Source organism: Anastrepha obliqua, chromosome 4, assembly GCF_027943255.1.
Source record: "Anastrepha obliqua isolate idAnaObli1 chromosome 4, idAnaObli1_1.0, whole genome shotgun sequence".
NCBI lineage: Eukaryota > Metazoa > Arthropoda > Insecta > Diptera > Tephritidae > Anastrepha > Anastrepha obliqua.
The window spans coordinates 18,893,527-18,917,479 of NC_072895.1; the positions used below are offsets into that span (position 1 = coordinate 18,893,527).

Here is a 23,953-nt window from a genome sequence, read left to right on the forward strand (position 1 = left end):
TAGGAATGTAAAGAAATTGCGAACGGGCGCAAATTTTTTCCAAGTACTCCGGCAATATTACCTCTTGTACTTAAGGGGTTACATACCTGTTTGTCCAGAATCTTCAAAAAATCGGTTTTTTTTTACAGATTACACAGGCCTGCGGAATCTCGCTTTTTTACAGAATTGGAGACTTTTAGATATGCAAATTCAACCTTTCTAACTCTCTAACCCCCTGTAAAGAGCGAATTCAAAATAGTATACCTTTTTTTATATTAATTGCAAAAATATTTTTAAAAAAGGACCTTAAAGCTAAAGAGTAGTACTTTGCGATGCCGTTGTGGAAAATTTAAAAAAAAACTTTACCTTGCTCAAAAAAAAATTAAAAAAATGGCCAAAATCTGCATTTTTTGACTATTTAACCTCAAATTGCAAAAATCCTGACGTGCTGGAGCATTTTCAAGGTCATATTCGTTTTCAGCATAAAAAAACCTTCACGAAACACCTATAGCCGTTTATTAGTCTCTATAGTTTTAGACATATTTCTGTGGAAGTGGATTGTAAAATTCCCCACAGATAAAAAGTTATGATAGAAAATGTAACTGCCCGACGAAAGGTTGATGCGCACAGGTAGCTGTTCTTCGTTTGAGGCTCTTGAAAGTTTAAACTCGTTTTTCTCGAAACTACTTTTTCCGGCACGGTCGGGATGATTATTCATACAGTTTTTAATATTTTTTGATGCGGTTGTTTTTTTTTGTTTAATATTCGAAAGATTATTAAAAAATTTTATAAACAGAATAAAAGGTGACATTTATGACGTAAATTTATGACAAAAATCCGGCTAGACAGACTCTAACTTCAACTTTATTTTATACGAATTTTTTTACTGCTTACAGATCCATCAACATTTTAAGGAGAAGTGATGCAGACTGTGGAGCAACTTTTTTCATTGTACTTTGGATCCCGTGACTTTTTATATGCGTATTTCAGTAAAGAAAAATTTAAAAAAAATTTTATGTAAAGTTTAAGTACTAGTAAAGAATTCATAAAGTGTTTTTATATTTATTTCTACTGTTATCCCTTGTAAAAACGGCCTTTCTTTGAGCGCATTTTTGGCGCTCATGTAACCCCTTAAGAAAGGAAGAGAAAGGATCCAAAAACACATCGTTCCTCAACAATTGACTTGATTGAGATAAAGGATGACCGAAAGTTTCCATTTTGTCTAGGAGAACAAAGGGATGAAATAAGCCAATTTATTGAAAAGTTAGTAACTAGTAATTATGACAAAAGTCTCCTTCATAGCAAAGGCAAGTAGATCCATCCGTATCAATTTTAGTTCCAGGAATGTTACGTTCTTTGGAGAACGTGTGTCGGGCGCGTACACCCTACAGTTTCAAGCCGACTCCGAACGGCTTTTTCATGGCAGAAATACACTCGGAGGTTTTCCATTGCCTGCCGAGGGGCGACCGCTATTAAAAAAATGTTTTTCTTAATTTTGGTGTTTCACCGAGATTCGAACCGATGTTCTCTCTGAGAAATTCGAATGGTAATCACGCACCAATCCATTCGGCTACGGCGGTCGCCGGTATTTGATATACAGTGCCAAAAACCAGAATCTGCGCGTCAAGAGTCCAGCATGAAAACCAAAACTCTACGCATCACAACACGAAAAACCCACTGTGATGAAGGTCCCAAAACATGGATCGATGATGAGAATCCGCAAGCGCATCATCGACTTGCGTTCACCTTCGGAGATTGTCAAGAAGATACCTTTCATCAATATTGAGACGGGCACAGAAGTAAAGGTTAGAATTACCAATGAAAAAGAACGTGTATAATTTTTTTAGAATTTTTTTATACAATAAGTACCTATTAGTCTTACGTCTTTTCTCCTCAAGATTCTAGACAGAATAGTGGATGAATATATACTCGCCTATACTAAGGGAAAATTCACAGAAGTTGCTTTACACTTCCTCGTCGGATTGGTGGAAAAAATTGTAGCAGACAGAGAGTCTACCTTGGTTGCTTCCGTAGACATAGAAGACGTCTTCAACAGTATAAATGACGCCTTAAACAATATAAACGCAAATGATATAGTAGATGGATACTCGTCATACTTATACACACTTATATTTTGCTTGACTTCCACCAAATCCAGAAATAAATACCATTGCATATTTTATCATAATTTTCATTCTAATCAATTGTTTTTCTCCAACCTTCTTCGAAATGAGTCAAAATAAGAAATAAAACAAAAAAATTGTTTTTTCACAAGTCAAACGAAGCGATTCAGTGATTATTTTTGCTGCTGTGGGTAGCTCAATGCACGTCAAAGCCAACGAAAAACGTAAGATATTACAAATATATACATAAAAATGTGGTGCATTTGCCTCATATTCCCATATAAATGCCTGAAAATACATAGGGGTCTGGCCTGACGCGGGTGCGCAACTAAAGGTTTTAAAAAAGGTGTCCAAGGGGTGGCTGGGGCGATGTGTACTCGGCAAATAATTGAAAATGTGGATATGTAAAAAATATTTATTCTTCATATTCAACTTACCAATGACATTAAATGTGTATGAAAGCGACATCTTTGGTTCGGTATTAATTTGGCATTCATAGATGCCAGAATCGCGTGGTTGTGGATATTTTATTTGTAGTGTCCAGTTACCCGAGTTTTCAGGACGTATGACCTAAGCGAAAGATAAAAGTGGTGTGAAATGAGTAGATTAAAAAAGATTGAAAGATATTTCATTGCTCAAATAGCTGCTAAATAATATTTCTGTATTCTACTTAGATTGAAAACACGCATGCAAAGATGTGAATTTTATTATAAGGGGATTTTCACAGGCAACTGGAAGATCTATTGCGCCCCCGCCATCGCAAGAAACCAAAATAGAAAACAAAAAAAACCTATGGAGTCTTGTACATAGATGCACTTGGAACAAGTTCTATTCCTAGTGACAGTTAGACAAATGGTTGAGAAATTTCCTATACAACCACAAATTCTCATTTTCATTCATCATAGCGTCACAGTTCGGGAGGAACTATTGCTTGCGCTATAGTTCGCCGCCACGTCACTCGATCTTCAGTTTTTTTTTGACAACAGATATGGCCATTTGTCTTCTTTTATGTCATCTCTCCATCTTTTTCCTCCTCTCCTATGGTCTTGTGGATTTGTTTCGAAGATTCAACTGTGGCAATAGTGCGATGTTATTCGGTCTAAGGTTTTTCATTTTGATGTAAATGTTGGCTTGCGGTTATTATAAAACTGAGAATCCGAAGTAAAGCAAATACAATCGATTTTAGCACTTCTAAAAAAGGGATATGCAACTTATTCTTCTTCTTCTTCATTGGCGCGATAACCACTTACGCGATTTTGGAGGTGTTGAAAGCGCTGCTTGGTTGTAGAATAATTGGCTAAATTTTAGGGCTGAAACTGTCTCAGTCAAGGCAATGCAAGACCGTCCACAAGAAAGTCACCACTTCTGTTGTCTTTATGGATATGCTGACGATCTTATGGTCATTGTGTCAGGCAAATTTGGAGGTGCAATTTCGAAGATCAGGAAGCAAGCGCTGATCCTCATATCGGACAGGTGTCGTGCTAAAGGATTATCAATTAATTCTAACAAGACAATAATTGTTCCTTTTACAAGCAAATTAAAGTTGAACCTTGACACTACAATTGTGGAATAGTTCCTTCTTTAAGCTACTCCAACGAAATAAAATATCTAGGGGTTATCTTAGATAAACGTCTAAATTGGAACTCTGACCTCGAAGAGGTGTAAAAGAAAAACTACTAGAGCCATGTGGGCCTAACGAAACCTTTATGGCAGAATATGGTTTTTAAACTATAAAATGATTCATTGGATTTATACATTGATGAATATACCGATCATCACCTATGCCTCCCCTTTTTGGTTGCCGAAAATCACCTGGCAGTTTGAAAAAATAAGCCTAGGTAGGTGAAATGGTTGAAGCGCCCATGTGGTACTCCTCAAATAGCACTAAACCACCGTTTTGATACCACTATGAGACCTTCAACAGGCGGATATCTACAGCCAGCCAGAGCTACTAAAATAATGGAGGAGATTGATGGGATTTAGGTTGGTGCACTGCCCCAGACCTTTGAAGAAAGGAGCGCCCATTGACCTTAGTCGTCTAGCTGCCAAACCCGGACATTTAAAGAGGAAATAGCCTAGAGTCTCCTTCTCTGAAGGGTCCCCACAGCTTCTGCAATGAAGGTTAACTGGTAACCCAAGCTTTTCTGCGTGTGTGCCGATCGTCCAGTGACCGGTAAACACAGCTACAAGTGTGGAAATCTAATGGCTTGAATGACAAGCCTACTTGGTAATAATTGGTGCCCTGAAAAGGTGACACACTGCTGCTAGAGAAGCGATAGTAGGACTATCCCCATTGCATATTTTCCTTCAAAAATGTGCAGCCAGAAATGCATAAAATATACAAATTTTACTTGAGTAATATCATTTTGACTTTGGATATACAAGTATCATAACTGAGAACTTTGTGTCAGTACCCGAAGTCTCCAATGATTCACAGACGGTTCGAAAACAAATACTGAAGTTGGTGCTGAAACCTATGGTCCGAACACGAAAATCTCCAAACTATGGGCAAATAGCCTAGCATTTCAGGCTGAAATTCAAGCAATTTCAAACTGTGCGAGAATATATCAAATGAGGAGCAACATAGCTATACACTCGGACAGCCAAGCTGCATCAAAAGCACTAGCTTCACATTCTTTGGAATCGAAACTCATGTACGAATGCCTTCACAATCGAAACCAATTTAGTGCAACAAATTAAATTGTACTTTGCTGGGTTTCGGGTCACTCTGGAACAAAAGGTAATGAAAGAGCTGATGAAGTCGCTAAGGTGGAGTCGGCAGCAGATTTTCATGGTCCAGAGCCATACTGTGGTGTCAACTGGGCAGAAGCCAAATGTTACCCTGCATAATTGAGAGAATACTTAGAGAATTACCCATTGGCAAGTCACATAAGAATATCAGCGAGCCAAATGGAGTTCATAAGAAACTGGTTCATTGTGCACTCGCGCAACCATAGGATGTAAGGATGTGTAGGTAAAATATGTTAGTTGGTTTTCGAACAGGTCACTATTGCTTAAATTATTATCTCTCAAAAATTCAAAGTGGCAATGAGACAGAGTGTAGCCTCCGCCTAGAGGAGGATGAAACTACAGAGGATTTCTTGAGCAACTGTATTGCCTTGGCAAAGACAAGATTGGGCATTATCACTGATATCAAATGGATCAGAATGAAATCAAGAATGCTCCTGATATAATACATTTAAGGTAGTTGTGCCAAGGACTAGTATTAACTACTGTAGTAGAATACAAAAGATCTTTTATGTAGGTCAAGGTGTTGACCATTGGGCATATTACAGATATAAAACTAATTAATTATGGTGTTTTAAATTCTAAAATGAGTGATTTGATTTGGTGATTTCATCCTATGGCTCCTGTACGGCATTGGAATCCAGCGGTAAAAAACTGTAATTTGTTCTTGGAATGCATGCATCTGTGTTTCAAACGGTGGTGTATGCCGTTTCAGAAACGATAACTTTATTGTGGAAAACAGATGGAGAGGCAGATTTATATGTGTCTGCAGCGACAGCCAAGCTGAGCTCATGACTTTAGACAGCCCCCCAACCACTTCAAGGGTAGTCGAGTCCGGAAAATTCAGGCTGAACTATGTCGGAAGGCATAATATTTTGATGTTAACATAGCTCTCGGAACACGTGGGTATCGCGGGTAACGAGATCTCTGACTATTAGCCAGAAGGAGCTGTGAACCCAAATTGTTTAGTCCGGAGCCCGTTCTGCCACTCACTTTTGCAGCCATCAAAGCCACGGTTAGCAAACGGGTTACTCTAACCCGCAAGCAAGCTTGGCAGGATGTGAGAGGCTACAGATGGACAAAACTGATGTTAACTGTCATGTCCGACCGACTATCGCATTTTTTCCTGTCACTAAGCATAAGGGACTATAGGAGGCTGGTTGGACTGATGACGGGTAAATTTATATGGGCAAATCACATGAAAAAGTTGGGCATCTCAGACAGTGCACTTTGCCCCACATGTGGAGAGGAGGATGAGACGGCGGACAACTTTCTGTGCGTCTGCCCCGCCTTCGCACGAATCGGGCTTGAGGTCTTTGGCACTGATGTGTTAAGAAGCAACTATCTTGGCTCCTTGGCACCACACTCAGATTTCTTCGGAGGTCGAGTAGATTAAAAGAAATTTAAAAAGGGAATCCGAGAGCAGTGCAATGGATTTAATTATGTCTGAGTGCTGCACTTGCCCGACCAAAAAAACACAAAAAAAATCCACGAAGACCGCATGAGGATTAAGAGAACATCTATTACAAGGAGCCAAAACATAGTACCTTTAAAATATACATGAAAACCAAAATACCAAATCTGAATTCGATCTTCGATTTTTTTTATATGAATCTCATTTTCGTTATAAGCTTTAAATATTAAACTTGAATCTCAGAAGATACTTACAAATTACTATGATACTAAAACGTTATGAAGTTATTGAGTCTCATGGTAATAATCCTAATAATAATAAATCCTTTATGAGTTAAGGTAGCGCAAATAAACTTTTGAAAAGCTTGCGTTTAATAATTCTAATGAAAATAACTTTGAATTAAAAATGTCTGAGAAACTCACTTGAAATCGCTGATCCGATGTGTAGGTAGTCGATCCAGCCGTAAGTATATGTAAATCACGTTTTCTTATCCAGGACACCTGGAAGAAAATAAAAAAAATACACATTTCATTAAGAGTGATGATTTAAGGTTTTCTTCAGATCTACAGGGCCAGCTGCTAGTTTTATTAATTATATTCAATTACATATATTTCATTTCAACAAATCATTCCTAAATCGAAAAATTTATCTTTATATTTGAAATTCATAAATACAATACATAAACGTTCTTTACTGGCACATAAATCCATTCTTGCTTACGTAGAAATGCTCTACTGAAATATTATATTTCAACGATTTACCCTCAAGGCGGGAAATACAATTTTTGAAAAATTTTCACTTCTTTCATTTTGCAACGATTTGTTTGCTGTTTAGCAAAGGGTAAGTATTCATTCGATAGAACTCTTTCCGCTCTACAAAACTGTGTTAAATCTATTTTTGAGTTCTTTAATTTATCATTAGTTTTGAGGCTTAGAAATGGAATATCCAGGAGGCAAAAACTAACATTTTCGATACATGCTCTTCTCTGCTTTTCATCGAGTCAAAAGGCTGCCGGAGCAGCCCGCGACATTTGCGACGCATATGGAAAAAAAGTCTAGGTGAGCCAGCAACACTAAAATGGTTTGCAAAGTTTAAAAATAGCGACTTTGACGTCGATAATACGTCCCACAGCGGAAGGCCTTCTGAATTCTATGAAGATCGTCTCAAATCATTTTTGAAGGAGAAAAGTTGCCAAAACAGTTGTGAATTGGTGGAAAAAACTAACTGCGATCATAAAATGATTCTCACTCACCTTCAATCAATGGAATTTACCAAAAAATTAAGTGGTTGGATGCCTCACGAACTCAACGAAAAAAACAAAGAAATTGTTTCTCAGCATCTCGCCCGCCATCGAGCACCACGTGATCGTAAACAGCGATACTTGTATTGAATCATTACGGGAGGTGGTAAGTAGTGCCTGTGCATCAATATGAGGCAAAGAAAGGAGTGGGTGGCTCTAGGAGACCCACCAAGTGGTTGGTCGAATCCTCGTCCAAAGAAGATCAATATAAAGGTTGGCTAAATTTCAAGGGCCGGTGTTGATTCTGAATCAAATACAATTTACTTAAGAAATTATTATTATTTCTCTTTATTATGATATTTTTTGTATAGGTCAATTACGCATGGAACAAAATATCGGCCAAATAGCCGCCGCGGCCTCGGCAGCACACCTCCATCCGATGGTCCAAATTTTCGATGACGCTGAGGCATAATTGAGGTTCTATGCCATTAATGTGACGAATTATCTCATCCTTTAGCTCTTGAATTGTTGCTGGCTTATCGGCGTACACCTTTTCTTTCAAATAACCCCCAAAGAAAGAAGTCCAACAGAGTCGTTTACATTGAGGTGTGCTTCACATTCAACATCAGCCCTTGAAATTTAACCACCCTTTATATATTTGGTGGGGCTTGGAGGGCAGAGTGCACTGGGGAATGCTCGAAAAGAATGCCATGGTCATCAAGGAGCTCTACATTGCCCAGCTGCACCATGTGAATGAGACTATTCGACTGCAAAGAGCTGATCGACGTGGTCAAACCATCCTCCTTCATGACAACGGCAGGCCCCATGTTGCGCAAGTCGTCAAAGCCGCACTCCAAGAGCTTGAATGAGAGGTCCTTCTGCGAACTTTGCACCAAACGATCGCCATCTTTCCGCTCCCTGTCAAATCATATGAAGAGCGTTACTTTCGATAACAAAGAGGTCCTTAAAAACTGGCTCAACAACTTCTTTGACACCAGACTAGGCGATTTATGGCGAAACGGCATCAACGAATTGGTCGAGAGGTGGAAGGAGGTTGTAATATATAATTGATAATATATTTAGAATTGATTAACTTATTGATGTATTATAATTATTGTTTTCATTTAAATAAAAGTCTTCGTTCAAACCGCTACGAACTTATTCCCCAGCCTAATACTTATAATATTTCCAACGGCTTGCTCTCCGGAGCGTTGTACTGTGGCTCAAAATCATCAAGGGCTAATAATCAACTACGCAAGGTTCATCCCACACAAATTTTTGATATTTTCCAACAGCCTTACCCTCAGTTGACCCCTACTATTAAAGCGAAAAACATAAGCTAAAACCCTTTTTATTTTAACAAAAATGTGCAAATTGACATCAAAGCGATATTATCAAAATGCAAAACTTTACTCAGCTCAGCCGTTCATCACCAGAGAAGCATTTGACATTTTTACTAATCTTTGGTTGAAATAAACAAAGCGGCATTAATTACCTCATCAGTATTGAGGTCATGAACACAATACCAAAACCAACGACAGCGACACAAATCACTACGGCCAAACATTAACGCCAAAGGTCATTTTCATGCGAAACAAAAGCAAGTGACAATGCCTACAAATCTTAGCAAACCTAATTTTCAAGAGTCACTCTTCAAAGTTTACTCATCACTACGAAATATAAACAACCCTAAAAGACCATAAAATCTAGGGTTTGCCAAAACAAAGTTGTCTACATGCATTAAATACAATTATAACGTTATAAATGCGTTTAAACTTTCAATAAAAAGTTGCCTCTGCATTTCGACAGTTTAAGTGTCAAAGCCGTTGACAACAAAAAAAAAACGAAAAGGCTTTAAGTTGGCCGCTGTGCGACATAGTGACTTTCACAACTCGTTTTTGTTTTTTTTTTCTTGTTTTGCTTTTTGAGTTTTGTTTATTTTTCCTTTTTTTTGATTTTTTTTTTTTGCTTTTTGGTGCTGCTAAAAAGTTCCTGACTGCTTGGGCGCAATTGGACGGGGTTCACTATAACGCTGAAAAGATGTTCGCTTCACTGACAAATAATGACACAACAAAAGCTAAGATAAGGGTGGGTACTCTCAGCACTGTGTAAAAACAAAACTGCCGGCAGTTGGCGTTAAAAAAGAAAACAACTTTACTAGCGGCGGCTGTACGCACAACCACGAAGAAAAGAGTCGAATTGCCGACCCTTCGAGTGTCAAGATAAAGGAAATGAGTAAATAAAGTAAAAAGAAGAAAAAGAGAAAAAAACAGTGAAAATGAAAAAATGAAAACATATCTGTATATATGTACATACATACACTAGAGCTCACACAATAGTGCACTTCAGTATTTTTAAAATTTTCGAATTTTTTTTCGAGTTAAATTTCTTTTGTTAATTTTTTTGTTTAATAACTTTGGAAAATCCGCTTTATAACGAAGAAAAATCACAATAACTCCATGAAATATGCACAACGAATTGTCAAAAACTAGCGCAATTCTTAAGTGACTTAAAAATTATAATTTTTTTTTTTTAAGAACACTTTTATTGCTAGCTCTATACATACAGCGATGTGCTGACAGGGAGCATGCATCAGCTCATCTACAAATTATGGCTAGCAGACGATTGGAATCTCAATGCTCTTTGTCCTGTACTGAAGATGGGTGACCCAACGATTTGCACCAACTACCGGGGCATCAGTCTTCTAACCATCGCTTACAAGGTCCTGCCTATCGTCGTATGTGGAAGACTTAAGCCGTTTGCCAACACACTGATTGGGCCTTATCAGTGCGGCTTCAGACGTGGTAAGTCCAACATCGACCAGATTTTCACATTACGCCAAATCCTGGAAAATACCCATGAAAAGCAAGTCGACAACCATCATCTCTTTGTCGACTATAAAGCTGCGTTCGATAGCCCGATAAGGGATTGCCTGTACGCCACCATGTCTGAGTTTGGTATACCAGCGAAGCTCATGCGGCTTTGCAGAATGACGTTGAGCAACACAATCACCTCCTTCAAGGTAGGAAATAACCTCTCCGAGCCATTCAATACCGTTCGAGGTTTCAGACAAGGCGATCCGCTGTCATGCAACCTCTTCAACTTCGTGATGGAAGTGGTGCTCCGAAAAGCAGGTGTGCATCGTAATGCCACTATTTTCTACAAATGTGTCCAGCTCCTTGCGTACGCCGATGACATTGACATTATCGGTCGCTGTAAGCGAGATGTCACCCCTGCGTTTTCTGTTATCGAAAAGGAATCATCACGAGTGGGTCTGGCGGTGAACGAGGGTAAAACGAAGTATATGCCGTCTACAACGCGGAACACACGGCGTGTGGGAACGCACGTCATTGCGGACAACTATACCTTCGAAGTTGTGCCAGAATTTATTTATCTTGGCACCGCCGTTAACAGCAACAACGATATCAGCCTGGAGATCAAACAGAAAATCACTCTTGCTAATTGGTGTTACTATGGGCTAAGTAAGCAGTTGAGTAGTCGAGCCCTCTCTCGCATAACCAAACTGACACTTTACAAGACGCTCATCATACCCGTGTTGTTTTATGGCGCAGAGGCATGGGTAGTGTCACAAAGCGATGCAGCCGCTCTTGCGGTGTTCGAGAGAAAAGTTCTTCGTATGATCTTCGGTCCTGTGCGCGTTGGCGAAGACTACCGTTCCAGAATGAACCACGAGCTGTATGAGCTCTACGCCGACATTGACGTAGTTCAACGCATCGCCATCCAACGTCTGCGGGCATGTCGTTCGTATGGATGAAGAAGCTCCCACAAAGAAGGTGTTCGAGGGCGAAGTCCAAGGGAGCCGACGCAGAGGAAGACCATTGCTCCGGTGGAAAGACCAGGTGGAGGAAACCCTATGCTCGCTTGGTGTACAGAATTGGAGAAGGCGTGCGCGGAGAGAGGCGCCTGGAGAGAGCTAGTGAGGTCGGTCGCAACTCGGTAACGGGTTGTTATGGCCACCTAAGAAAAAAGTATACATAGGTACATTAAGCAATATTTGTAGAATAACTTAAACTAGCAGTCAGAAAATTTCAGTCGTTTATGGGATGCACCCAGTGGTACAACTCATTTAAATTTTCCCCACTAAAAGAGGAGATCTGTGGTGGATTTTCTTTTGAGTCGGGTGAAAACAATGGGATGTGCTACTATTTCCGTTATTAAGGAGTTAGAGTGAGCTTGAAGCCTGTGATTGTGGGATTTTGCATATTTCTCTATTTCTTGTGCAACAGTAGATATTTGGAGGTCACGGTGTATATGCAAGTTTGTAGTATATGAAGAAGGGTGAGTTGGTGATTATTCTTAATGTTTTTGACTCAAATCGTGGTAAAATTTCGATATTGGAGTTTGCAGCAGTGCCCCAAAGTTTAATACCAAACGACCACATGGGTTTTAGAACTGTTGAGTATAAGAGCAATTTGCTTTCGACAGAAACTTGAGAATGACGATATAAAAGCCAGTGAAAGTCTCCGATTTTAATACCAAGTGCTTTTCTTTTTGAGAATATATGCGTTTTCCAAGTCAATGTTCTGTTTAGATGCATTCCTAGATATTTCGTTTCATTGCTTTGTAGTATTTCCATATCGTTGAGTTTGACGGGTGTGCAAGTGTCTCGCTTAGGAGTGAATGTGACTTGTACTGATTTAGTTTCATTGAACTTTATTCTCCATTTTTTTAGCCATAGGTTGATTTTGTCGAGTCCCTTTTGCAGTTTAGAAGAAGCTGCTTGCGGGAAAGTGTCACTTGCTAGTAAGGCAGTATCAGCAGCAAATGTGCTTACAGTTACTCCTTCAGTTTCGGGTAAGTCATATGTATAGAGTAAGTACAATATTGGTCCCATTACGCTTCCTTGGGGAACGCGCGCTGAACTTTCGCAGAGCTCGGAGAGGTGATCTTCTTCCTTGACGAAGAAATTTCGGTTATTGAGATAAGACTTTATAAGTATGTGGAAGTTTATAGGGAGGGTGGTATTAATTTTGTAGAGCAAACCGTCGTGCCGTACTCTGTCAAAAGTTTGTGCAATGTCGAGGAACGCTGCTGTGCAGTATTTTTTTTTTTTTTTTTGTTCGAATGCATTGTGAATGTATTCAACAATTCGATGATCTTGGTGTATAGTGCTGTGTTCTCTTCGAAAACCGAACTGATGATTGTGTATTATTTTTCGTTCTTCGATGATCGGAAACAGTCTTTTAAGAATAAGACATTCCATAAGCTTGGAAGTGATTGATGGAAGACTTTTTGGACGATCCGATTCAACTGAATCTGGTTTTTTGCCAGGTTTGAGGACCATTTTAATTTGAGCTACTTTGCATTGTGCAGAAAAATTTCCAGTTAATATAAATGCATCAAATTAATAGGTTAACAGAGTAACTCCTATTTCTGGGAGCTCTTTGAGTTCTTTGTCTCCAATAAGATCGTAGCCGGGGATTTTTTATTTGTATTCAGATTTTTAATGGCAGATTTCACTTCAAATATAGAGAATTTACGTATGGGTGGGTCCATTTGATAGGTTAATATAGAATTTATGTCTTCTAGGATACCGGGTGAAGAGGCCATTTAGTGTGGGGTAAATACTCTTTTTAAGTGCCGGGCAAATGTCGCTGCTCTTCCGGAGTCGCTTTTACCCCATTCATTATTTTCTATTCGAAGGGCAGGTATCTGGAGTATAGGTTTTCTTAAATTTCTAGCAGCCTTTCAGGGCGAGTACTCAGTATCTGCTGTAGCGTTTAGACTACTGAGATAGCGATTAAATTGTGTGCTTCGTTCATTAACAAGAGTTTCTTTAAGTTGCCTTGTGAGCGTATTTAAGTTTTTTTTTATCCGACGGGTGTCTAGTTTGCTGCCACTTTTTTCTTGCAATCCGTTTTTGTCGTAGTTTTCCTTTAATACTGGGAGAAATTTGTACTTAAAACTTACTTAAACTTAAAATAAGAAATAAAAAATATACATTTAAATTTATAAATTTTTATTATACGAGTACTAAAATCCAATGCGCTATGTAATGGGCCTGCCCACAAGCATCCTAAAGAAAATCGGATTAAAAAGTTGAAAATTTTGTAACACTTCGAAATTTCTTAAATTTTCATGAATTTCGTACAAAATTTTGAACTTTGATTTCCAGATTTTTGTTACTAACTTTAATAAAAATTAAGGAAAAAATATTAGGTTGAAAACAAAAAACAACTATTGTGAAAACTTAAAGTGATTTGATTATGTGGGCACAAGTGTAGGTATGTCTGTATGCGGGTCCACGGCTAACAGCTCAATTGTGGTGGCGACAGCGCGTCGAAAGCAAAAGCAAAATAACTATGTAAATACCAATGAAAGTAAAAACAACAACGGTGGGTGTAACATGCAAAGTCTAGCTAAAAAATTTCTGCATTTTTCGGTTTTTGTTTTCTTATATTTTTAAGTTTTTTAAACTTTCACCACACATTTGGCTTTTCATGTAACTGTCAAGCAATGTCAAAGGGTTTACAGGTTTTGCCTCTGAAAGGGTAACTTTAATTGTATATTTTTCCGAGTTAACCCTTATGTAACAGCGTTGGAACTTTTCACCCTATGCACTAGGCCGGATCCATTTGTGGGAAGGCAAAAAAATCGCCCATTGCTCTGTGAAAACCATATTCTAGGGATCAAAATAAGAAACTTTACCGAAGGAACCATACCTCTAAAACGAATTCTGATGTCCCCCAATTTGGGTCGAACTTTTTAGTTTCTTTTCTCATGTAAAGGCCAAAAATGGTGATATTTTGAAATGATTGTATGGGGAACCCCCCAAGGGAGTTCCAGGGGTGTGCCACTGGCATGGGTGGATCGGCCGTTTAAAGTTAGTGGGGGTCGGTCATACATTTTCACTCGATTGGAGCACTCTAAATGGGTCAAAGTGGGATTTTTCGTTCGACCCAAATTGGGGGACATAAGAATTCGTTAAAGGTATGGTTCCTTCGGCAAAGTTTCTTATTTTGATCCCTAGAATACGATTTGCACAAAGCAATGAGCGATTTTTAAATCGTGCCGCCCTACTATGCACACACAAATTTAATTAATTATATAATTTTTTTTTCTATATTTGTCTACATTTTTCTCTATTTTTCTCTATTTTTTCTGTATTTTCTATTTTTTCTGTATTTTCTATTTTTTCTGTATTTTACATTTAATTTTGTATTTTTTGCAATAGTTACTATTTTTCCCCTAATTTTTTCTTTCTTTTTTTTTTTGTGCATTTTCCATTTTTCTTCTTGTTTTTTCTGTGTTTTCTACGTTTCCTATTTTTTCTAATTATATTTGCTTACCTTTATATCTTTTATTTATTTTATATTTTTTTCTATATACTCTGATTTTTCTTTATTTTTATGTTTTCTATATTCGTATTTTTTATTTATCTTCTGTTTTATATTATTTTTTACATTTCCTCTTTTTCTATATTTTCCTATATTTTCTATTTAATGTCTATACATTTTTTCCCCTATATTTTATATTTTTTTCTGTATTTTCTACTTTTTTTATATTTTTGTTTCTGCATTTTCTATATTATTTTCTTTTTCTATATTTTATTTATTTTCTGTTTTTTTGCATTTCCTATTTACTATATTTTTTTTCTGTATTTTCTATATTTTTTCTCTACATATTCTGTTTTTTCTATATTAGCTATTGCTTTTAAAATTTTTGATTTATTTTTTTTTTTTTTTCTATATTTTCTATATTTTCTGGTTTTTCTTTATTTTTTATTTTTTACTTTTTCCATATTTCCTATTTTTCATTTTTTTTTTTTTGTTTTACATATCCTATTTTTCTAAAGGGTGTTTTTGTAGAGGTTAGGTTTTCAAGTTGGCACTACTTTTTTCGTAGATGGTCTTTTTGACAGCTGTCACTTGATTTATGCTCAGTTTGGTTTGCCATTTCATAATGAATAGACTTACACCTGAACAACGTTTGCAAATCGAACCAAAACGAGATGGCCACCGATCCCGATTTTCACAAGAAAATTTTGTTCAGCGATGAAGCTCACTTTTGGTTGAATGGGTATGTCAATAAGCAAAATTGTCGCATTTGGAGTGAACATAATCCACAAGCCATTGCTGAGACGCCGTTACATCCTCAAAAAGGCACTGTTTGGTGTACTCTATGGGCAGAGGGAATCATTGGTCCATATTTCTTTAAAAATGAAGCCGGCCATAATGTTACAGTCAATGGAGAGCGCTATAGAGCCATGATTAATGACTTTTTCGTGCCTGAATTGGACGATGTTGATGTGGACGACCTTTGGTTCCAACAAGACGGCGCTACATGCCATACAGCCAACGCAACAATCGATTTATTGAAGGAAACTTTTGGTGAGCGCATTATCTCGCGCCGTGGACCTGTGGCGTGGCCTCCAAGATCGTGCGATATAACACCGCTGGACTATTTCTTGTGGGGCTATGTGAAGTCGCTTGTCTACGCAGATAAGCCCGAGACGATTGACGTCTTGGAAGAGAATATTCGGCGCGTTATTGCTGACATACGGCCCCAATTGCTGCAAAAAGTGGTCGAAAATTGGGCCTCTCGGCTGGAATTTATTCGAGCCAGCCGCGGCGGCCACTTGCCCGAAATCGTTTTTAAAACATAGTGGCAAACCCTTATCTTTATAATAAAGCTAAATTCTTGGCCATAACATTAAATTATATACGTTTTATTTCATCTTGAAAACCTAACCTCTAAAAAAAACACCCTTTATATTTTCCTATATTTTCTATTTTATGTATAGACATTTTTTCCCCCAATATTTTATATTTTTTCTATATTTTCTTGTTTTCTGTATTTTTAATATTTTTTTTGTACATTTTCTATTTTTTTATATTCTTTACTTTTTCTATATTTTCTATTCGTTATTTATTTCCTGCTTATTTCACATTTCCTATGTGTTTTTTTCATATTTGCTGTTTTTCTGTATTTGTTATTGCTTTTATATTTTTGCCATATTTTGAGTTTTTTCTCTATTTTCTACTATTTTACATATATATTTTCCAGTTTTCGTATATTTCCTATTTTTTCTTTATTTTCTACATTTTCAATTTTTTCTATGTTTTTGTTTTTTTTTTCTTTTTTTCTACATTTTGAATTTTTCCTATATTTTCTATTTCATTCTATTTTTTCTATAGTTTCCGTTTTTTCCTCAGTGTCTGTTTTTCCCATTTTTTCTATATTTTTTATTTTTTATTTTTTACATTTTTTATTGTTTCAGTGTTGTCTATATTTCCTATTCTTTGTACATTTTCAGTTTTTTTCTATATTTTGAATTTTCCGCATTTTTCCTTTAGTCCTGTTTTCAATGTTTTCTATTCCTGCTATTTATTCTGTTTTCTCTATTTTTTCAATATTTTCTATTTTGCCTTTATTTTATAATTTTTTTTATATTTTCTTTGCCTTTCCATATTTTCCATTTATTTTTATATTGACTTAAATTTTTTATTTTTTCTATATATTGAATATTTTCTATTCATTGCATTTTTTCTATTTTTTCTAGTTTTTCTATATTTCTTGGCTATGTTTTTTTTATATCCGTAGCTATAGCATACATTCTTTTAGCAGACTCAGTTGAGTAACCAAAAAATAAAGGAGTTACTTAGGGGTTAAATTTGTCTTCTTCTCTCGCACTAGGCTTCCCGAAAGAAGGCTTTACCTCTCAATGTCACTTGTTTGTTTTCTGCTTTTTATTTCAGCCTTTCAGCCCTGTAAGCTTTGTTTTTGTTCAACAATGAAGGCAGCGCAGTGACAAAAGTTCTGCAGCACTTTACCAATGACAACAATAACAAAGCAACAAACAAATGCATTATATGGAGTGACAGAAAGTTTAAATTATGATAAACGTCGCCACATAGATTCGCACCAAGAACACAACACAAAAGTTTAATTTTTGCCCAAAATTGTGTGAATACGCTTTCATTGATTTTTCAGTAACCAGCGAGTGCACCGGAAGAAAAAATATTATATTTTCGCCTAAACGTTTTTACGTAATTTTTTCTTAGTTAGTTTCTGAAATCACTGTAAAACTCTTTGATGTAAAGCTAAATGTGCTAAAGAGAATTAAGATTTAAACAATTTTTTAATTTTTTTCTGCTAGTAATTTTTTTTCAACCTCAAGAATACTAGATTCGATATTTGATCATGGAGTCGCTATTCTCATGTTTCTTGACGGATATTAATTTTTCCGCCCTTCAGTGGTTTTATATACCTTACAACCAGTTTTTACATATGACTCCGTGAAAAAAACTAAAATATAAAACTTTTACATTATTTTTATTTTAATTTGTCTTACTGATAATTATATAAAGCTGTTTTCACCGTGAAACATTTTCTTTTTAAGTGAAACTTCTTAGGCGTCGATGGAAGAGCGAGAATGAAGAGTTCAAGGTCATGCAACGTTTTGGGCATTTTCGTTCCGCGAGAGAAAAAAAGATATAACGTAGAGGAAAAGGAGAGGGAGAGAGCTATACCTTATATATATCTTATATACACCTTAGGCTATTTTTCCTGAGTTTTTCCTTGTGGTTGCTAATTTCTAGTGAGAAATAAAACTGCCTACTTTTTGGCGTTGTTTGTTGGTGCAAACTTTGGCGTATATTTCCTTGGTGCCTACTATTCGGGGCGTTTTTTGGTCCCAATTTTTTGGCGTTTTTTTTTTTTGGTGCCTACTTTTTGGCGCTTATTTCCGTTTCCTGGCTAGTGCTCGTGCGTACTATAAAGTGCTATCCATTCCGGCGTCGGATTTATTGGTATTGCCTTGCGGTAATTTATGCCGTTGCTGCGGTCCTGGAATCGCTGCGTTTGTGTGGGTGATAAACGCTCGAAGTAGTACATTTTACGGCGTTTACCTACACCGGTCGACCCTTCTCCGGTTTTTGTAAATTTGGCTATTTGTATTCCCTGCAAATGTTGTGAGTTTATTTAGATATATATTCTTTCTCTCTCTCTCTCTCTCATTATCATTATCTCATCATCTGTTATATGTACTGCGCTACACGCACTTTTTGCTTCAACGCTTTATGAATTCATGCAGTAAAAGTTTAATACTTAACGGCAGAGCAAGGAAGCTCCAGGCTATCTCTGTTACAGAGTTGAATCACATTTTTCAACAGAATTTTTTGCAGTGTATTCTTGCAACCAGCGCAGATGACAATCGTTCTCCGCAATATGAGTTTGTGTAGTAAATAATTATATGTATGTATAGGTATGCCTGTATTGCGCCTATGTGTGTGTGTATGCTGGCGGCAGGCAGTAGTCACCAGAAATTAAAATACCCAAAGCTGGGAAAACTTATGAAAATTTCATTTCATTTTGGAACTTGGACTGCCTACCGCTTCTCCTTGACTTTATTTTAATTTTGTGCTTTGTGTGTCGGTTTTTCGTAGTTCCCCATTCGCACATTGTTAAGATTTATTTAATGACTTTAGTTTAGTTGCATTTAGTGCCTCGCAATTTGTTGCCTTTTATTGCTTTGTTGGAATTAAATTTTAATTACGTTGCTAGAACTGCTGCAATCTTTCCATTGCTGATATTTCTCTTAATTTAAGGAGATGTTAATACATAATAATTTATTGTGAGGTGAGCTTTCACATGCAGGGGATAAAATGTCCGATAAGAAGCAGAACTTGGTTGTAAGGATATTTTTTGAAAATGTAGTGTGTAATAGTGCATTTAGTTTTATTTTTATAATAATTTTTATTTTAAGAATACGTCGAAAACCAACTAGGTTGCTCATGACTTTTTTATTAAATTTTACCTTATTGATGGCCAAATGTAACAAAAAGAATTAAGAAAAAATAAAAATTTGAACCATTTTTTATTTTTTGTTGAATCGAGTATAAAACCTCCACCCTGAAACAATATTCCAAAAGCATTCTTTCCATTTTGCTTAAACTAAAAGTTAAAGCTGCATTCCGGTGGCATTGAAATTGTGCGCATGGGGCACGGAAACATGATTTTCCAGCATTCTGTTTTTGTGCAAAATTATTTTATATACCAACTCGTATTATAGGATTTAATACAACAACAAAAATATTTAATTTTCAATCTATGGAATTTAGCTTTTGTGCCTATGGAATTTCAATGACATTTAAAATCATAATCAGTAAGCGGAAAAAATATACAAAGCAGTGAAAAATTAAAAATTTAAAATGAGAAAAGAAAGCAAAGGCAAATACAAAAAAAAAAAAAACGCATTCTTTTCACGCGCCAATTGATAGCTGCTGACTTAACTTCACAAATCCATTTTTAATTTTTCCACTTCTTTGTGGGACACTTTTCAAGCATTTTTTAATCACACTTTTTTGCTTGTTTCGCTTGGCTTTGTGAATTTTCAATGCACTGAGTTAAATCATGTTTTTCCACAGTTTCTGTTGTCAACAATCAGCTTTTAATGAGCTTAATTTCCTCACCATTGAACCGAAACTGTTGTACTAACAGTGCAAAAAAATGCAAAAATAAAAGGAAATTAAAAATGGCCACCCGAGCTATTCGTGCAGCTGCTATTAAAAAACAAGTAATACTAAAAACAAAAAAAAAAAAATATATAAAAAATTATCGCACAAATGTTCGCACTTTTCGCTTTAGCCGGTCTCAGCTGGCCCATTACAACTCCAGTAATAAATTCATTTTATTTGTGCTAAAATAAACGGAAAATCTGTCACGTACTACGTACATACATATAAATTCATTCAACTATGAAACTCTGCCCAAAGAAATACACTGCTCCAAACATAGCTAGGTTTGCTCAGCTTGACAACTTAGCTTGACGGCTGTTTGCCTACTTAAATGGATACTCGTTTATCTGCTTTGCTTGCTTGGCTGGACGGGTTGGATTGGGTTGGGTTGGGTTGGATTGAGTTCGGTTGGCTTGAGTTGGATTATGTGGAGTGTTGGTGGCTACGTTTACGCCAAAGGTGACGCCAAAGCGGCCATGAACGATTTGAATCGTTGCCGATTAGCTGCAACTGAAAAGCCTTTCAGTCCGTTGCTGGCGCTTAAAATGGCAAGTGAATATAAAGTGGCATTAACCCCTTTTACTTTCCCACGTCCGCCAGATCGGCGCAGTTATTTACTAAATAACCGAAAATGACAGCAACAGATAATACTCGCCAGGGTGGGCTAATGAGTTCGTCAAAATTAAAATAAGGAAAATCGTAATCGATACAGTGTTTTTCAAACTTTCTGATACTTTCTAAATAATGTAATGCCTCAGCGGCTTTTAAATGGAAATCAAAATCCATCGTCATGAATTTGTTGGACCACTGAGCGACTTTGACTTTCTGCGGCTTCGATTCACTGCTTCTTCATCTCTGCTGTGCTGTGATGGGTTCTGGTTTTGTTTACGCTAACGAAGTGGTGCAAAAACTGATTCGGATTGCGGCTCAATATCGCCAAAGCCTCCTTTGGAATTGTCAAGTGTCTGGATTTATGGTCAATTGTGAGTAAACGCAACACCCCTTACGCGGTTAGCTTTTTTGTGTAAAAAATTTTACAAAAAAACGAATGCCACTGATTTTCATAACAAGTAGATATTTTAGGCTCTTCAAGTTAGCTCATCTTCAATCGCCGATTGTGAATTAAACGAGTAGTAGGCTAACAAAAATATTATGTATGCAAGGTGGCACAAAATTAATCATCCTATCGGAAAATTTTGAATTTCTGTCTATGGCGTCGTACGTCAATCATATTTGACATTACTGAACTACACAGCTTCCCTATACAAACAACAAGCAATAAAGCGTGTAAAGGTCAAAATAAAGATATCCATTTCTCAAAATGAGATATTTTTTATTTTGTAAAAAATTTATTGAAAAATAAAATTAGATGATTAATTTAGCGCTTTAGTGCTTTTATCTTATTCCACTCTGGTACAAAAGTTAACTTTTTCGTAATCCAGAAAACATTTCTTATGCACGTGAAACCTGGATTTTAGTTATGCTGCACGCACGCGGCCGCCGTAGCCGAAGGGGTTGGTTCGTGAGTACCGTTCGGAATCGACAGAGAGAACGTTGGTTCGAATTTCGGTGAAACACCAAAAAATTAAGAAAACAAGTTTTCTAATAGCGGTCGCGCCTCGGCAGGCAATGGCAAACCTCCGAGGGTATTTCTGCCATGAAAAAGATCCTCATAAAAATATCTGCCGTTCGGAATCGGCTTGAAACTGTAGGTCCCCCCATTTGAGGAACAACATCACCTTTCTGGTCTAGAAACATGAAAATTCAAGGCGTTAAATTGAAGAAAAAACAATCGGTATAAATTGAAAATTATTTTTTTTTTCATTAGATCAATTCTTTACTTACAAAAAAAAATAATTTTTGCAATGACAATAATAAACAAAATTGCTTCCCCTGACGTAACACATGCCACAGGCGTAACTGATTGGACTGCTCAGGTACGTCTGAAAAAAAAAATTCGGTCGATTATTCATCAGGAGCTATGTCGCTATGGTGGGTAGCAGATTTATAAAAAAACAAAATTTCTACAGATATTTTATCTGTTTAATCGTTCTCACTCCTAAAAAACATTGGAAAATTGATTATAAAATTATAATTCTGCTAACCGCGAGAACCAGAAGTCTACTCAATAACATATCAAAATTTCAAATCAATCAGTTCAGTGCTTTTTGAGAAATTACCAACGCCAACTTGGAAAAAATAGTTTCGAGAAAAACACGGCTAACGGGCTTATATCTGAGAGTCGTACTCCAAACAGGTATCCTTTTAAAGGACTGTAACGTCTAAGCTACAGCGAATTTCAATATAAAAATTTACAAGAATATGTTTGAAAGTATAAATTATCATAACATCAAAAAAATAAATTTTTTTTTCGAAATTTTAGACCAGAAAGGTGCCTTAAAGAACTTTAAAGTTTCAAAGGAAAAAACGTTCCCAGAGGTATCAGCTGCATATACTTTATATCACAGGAGGAAAGTTCAACAATATTGTTTTTTACATTTTTGTAAACCAACAAAAATAGTGAAGATAGACACAAATATTTCGCTGTCCCACTTTTTTTCCAAATAATTCATTAGAAAATTTCAAAGATTTTTTTTTTACTAGCCCAATAAATGAAGCGGATCGCTGGAGGGAAAAAATCTCACTTCATGCCAGTCTATTATTGCGACAAACTCATTTCACCTCGGGGAGCACTGACTACATCACCTCAATGGCGACATTCAATAGAAATTTGGCCACTCTCTTTCCAACTCGTCCCCTTAGTATTAAAATAGCCTATACATTTTTTGATGTTTTGAGAAAATGAATTTCAAACTTTTTGTCGAAAGTAGCTCTCACTAAAATCTCGTTATGTCTGTAAATATTTATTATTTTTGACTGACGTTTTGACCCACTTTGTGGAACTAGAATTTGACAAAATTTTGACCACATATAAAATCGACGATGAAGAATCCAAAAATTCAATAAAAAAATAATAGCCTATGAGCACATAGGCTATTGTTATACTAAGGGGACGAACTAGGGAGTAATGGAGTAAGGGACTTTTATCTTTTATTATTATTGATTGGCTGTTTGTGCGCTGCGACCTGAGTAGATCTATTGTGCAGCCATGTGGCCTACTCGAACAGTTGTAGGCAATTAATAAACCCTAAAACTGTAGGCTTAATTTATACCAGGAGATTTGGATCTACAGCCACATTTCCCAGATAATTTAGTCTGCGTCGTGCCTCTGCTGGGCAGTCGCATATAACATGTTCAGATTTTTCTTGTGCCTCTTTGAGTGCCCTGGTCTATGGAAGGAGATGATTTCAACCCTGACCAAACCACTGTTCGAAAGTCTCGACTGTCTGTCTTAAATGTCAACAACCTAATAAAGCTCTTAAATTGCACAGACTGGATACAGTCATGTTGAAAATAACCGCCAAAAAGTTGATAACGAGGTTAGGTTATACTAGGTTTGGCAGCCGCATCGCACATAGAGACAGCGATGCCCCTTAGACCACGAAATGGGTCCGTTGTGAGCCGCAGGGACTACCCTTTTCATATTGAATCATCCTGAGCTTTTGACAAAGCGTGGAAGGTTGTTGATACCTAAAATGTATAGATTATCTCTTGGACAGACGTAGATTTAGCCTTGGACATGTTTGGATAGCAATTTTGCAGGCATTGGCACTAATCCATCTATGATTTACAGATATTAATGAGGAAGTGACAGAAAGTGGAGCTGAATCGCTAGTTGGATTCCACTCACACCTTTAACCAACTCAGAAAAGCTGGCAAAATGATTTTTTAAAAGTTGCTTTGATAAAGAAAAGCCCTCAACTACCACGCATTCTACACTCTCTTGTATGATACAAAGCAAGGTTTTTGGAGTACAAGATTTTTACAATAGTCCCACCGAGCGCAGCAGCTGAGTTGAAGATCGTAATTGCTTAAGTTTGTTAACTTCACAGGCTAGTTTAGAGACTAG

General features: G+C 36.8%; 1 protein-coding gene across 1 annotated transcript in view; it reads right to left on the reverse strand.

The window, feature by feature from the left end:
- Positions 1 to 23,953, reverse strand: part of LOC129243525 (zwei Ig domain protein zig-8) — a 197,039-nt gene that overhangs the window by 107,402 nt on the left and 65,684 nt on the right. The window contains exons 3-4 of the mRNA XM_054880597.1: positions 6,687 to 6,764; positions 2,540 to 2,672 (exon numbers count right to left, since the gene is read on the reverse strand). Coding sequence (XP_054736572.1) covers positions 2,540 to 2,672; positions 6,687 to 6,764 — 211 coding nt within the window. The remainder of the gene's footprint in view (positions 1 to 2,539; positions 2,673 to 6,686; positions 6,765 to 23,953) is intronic.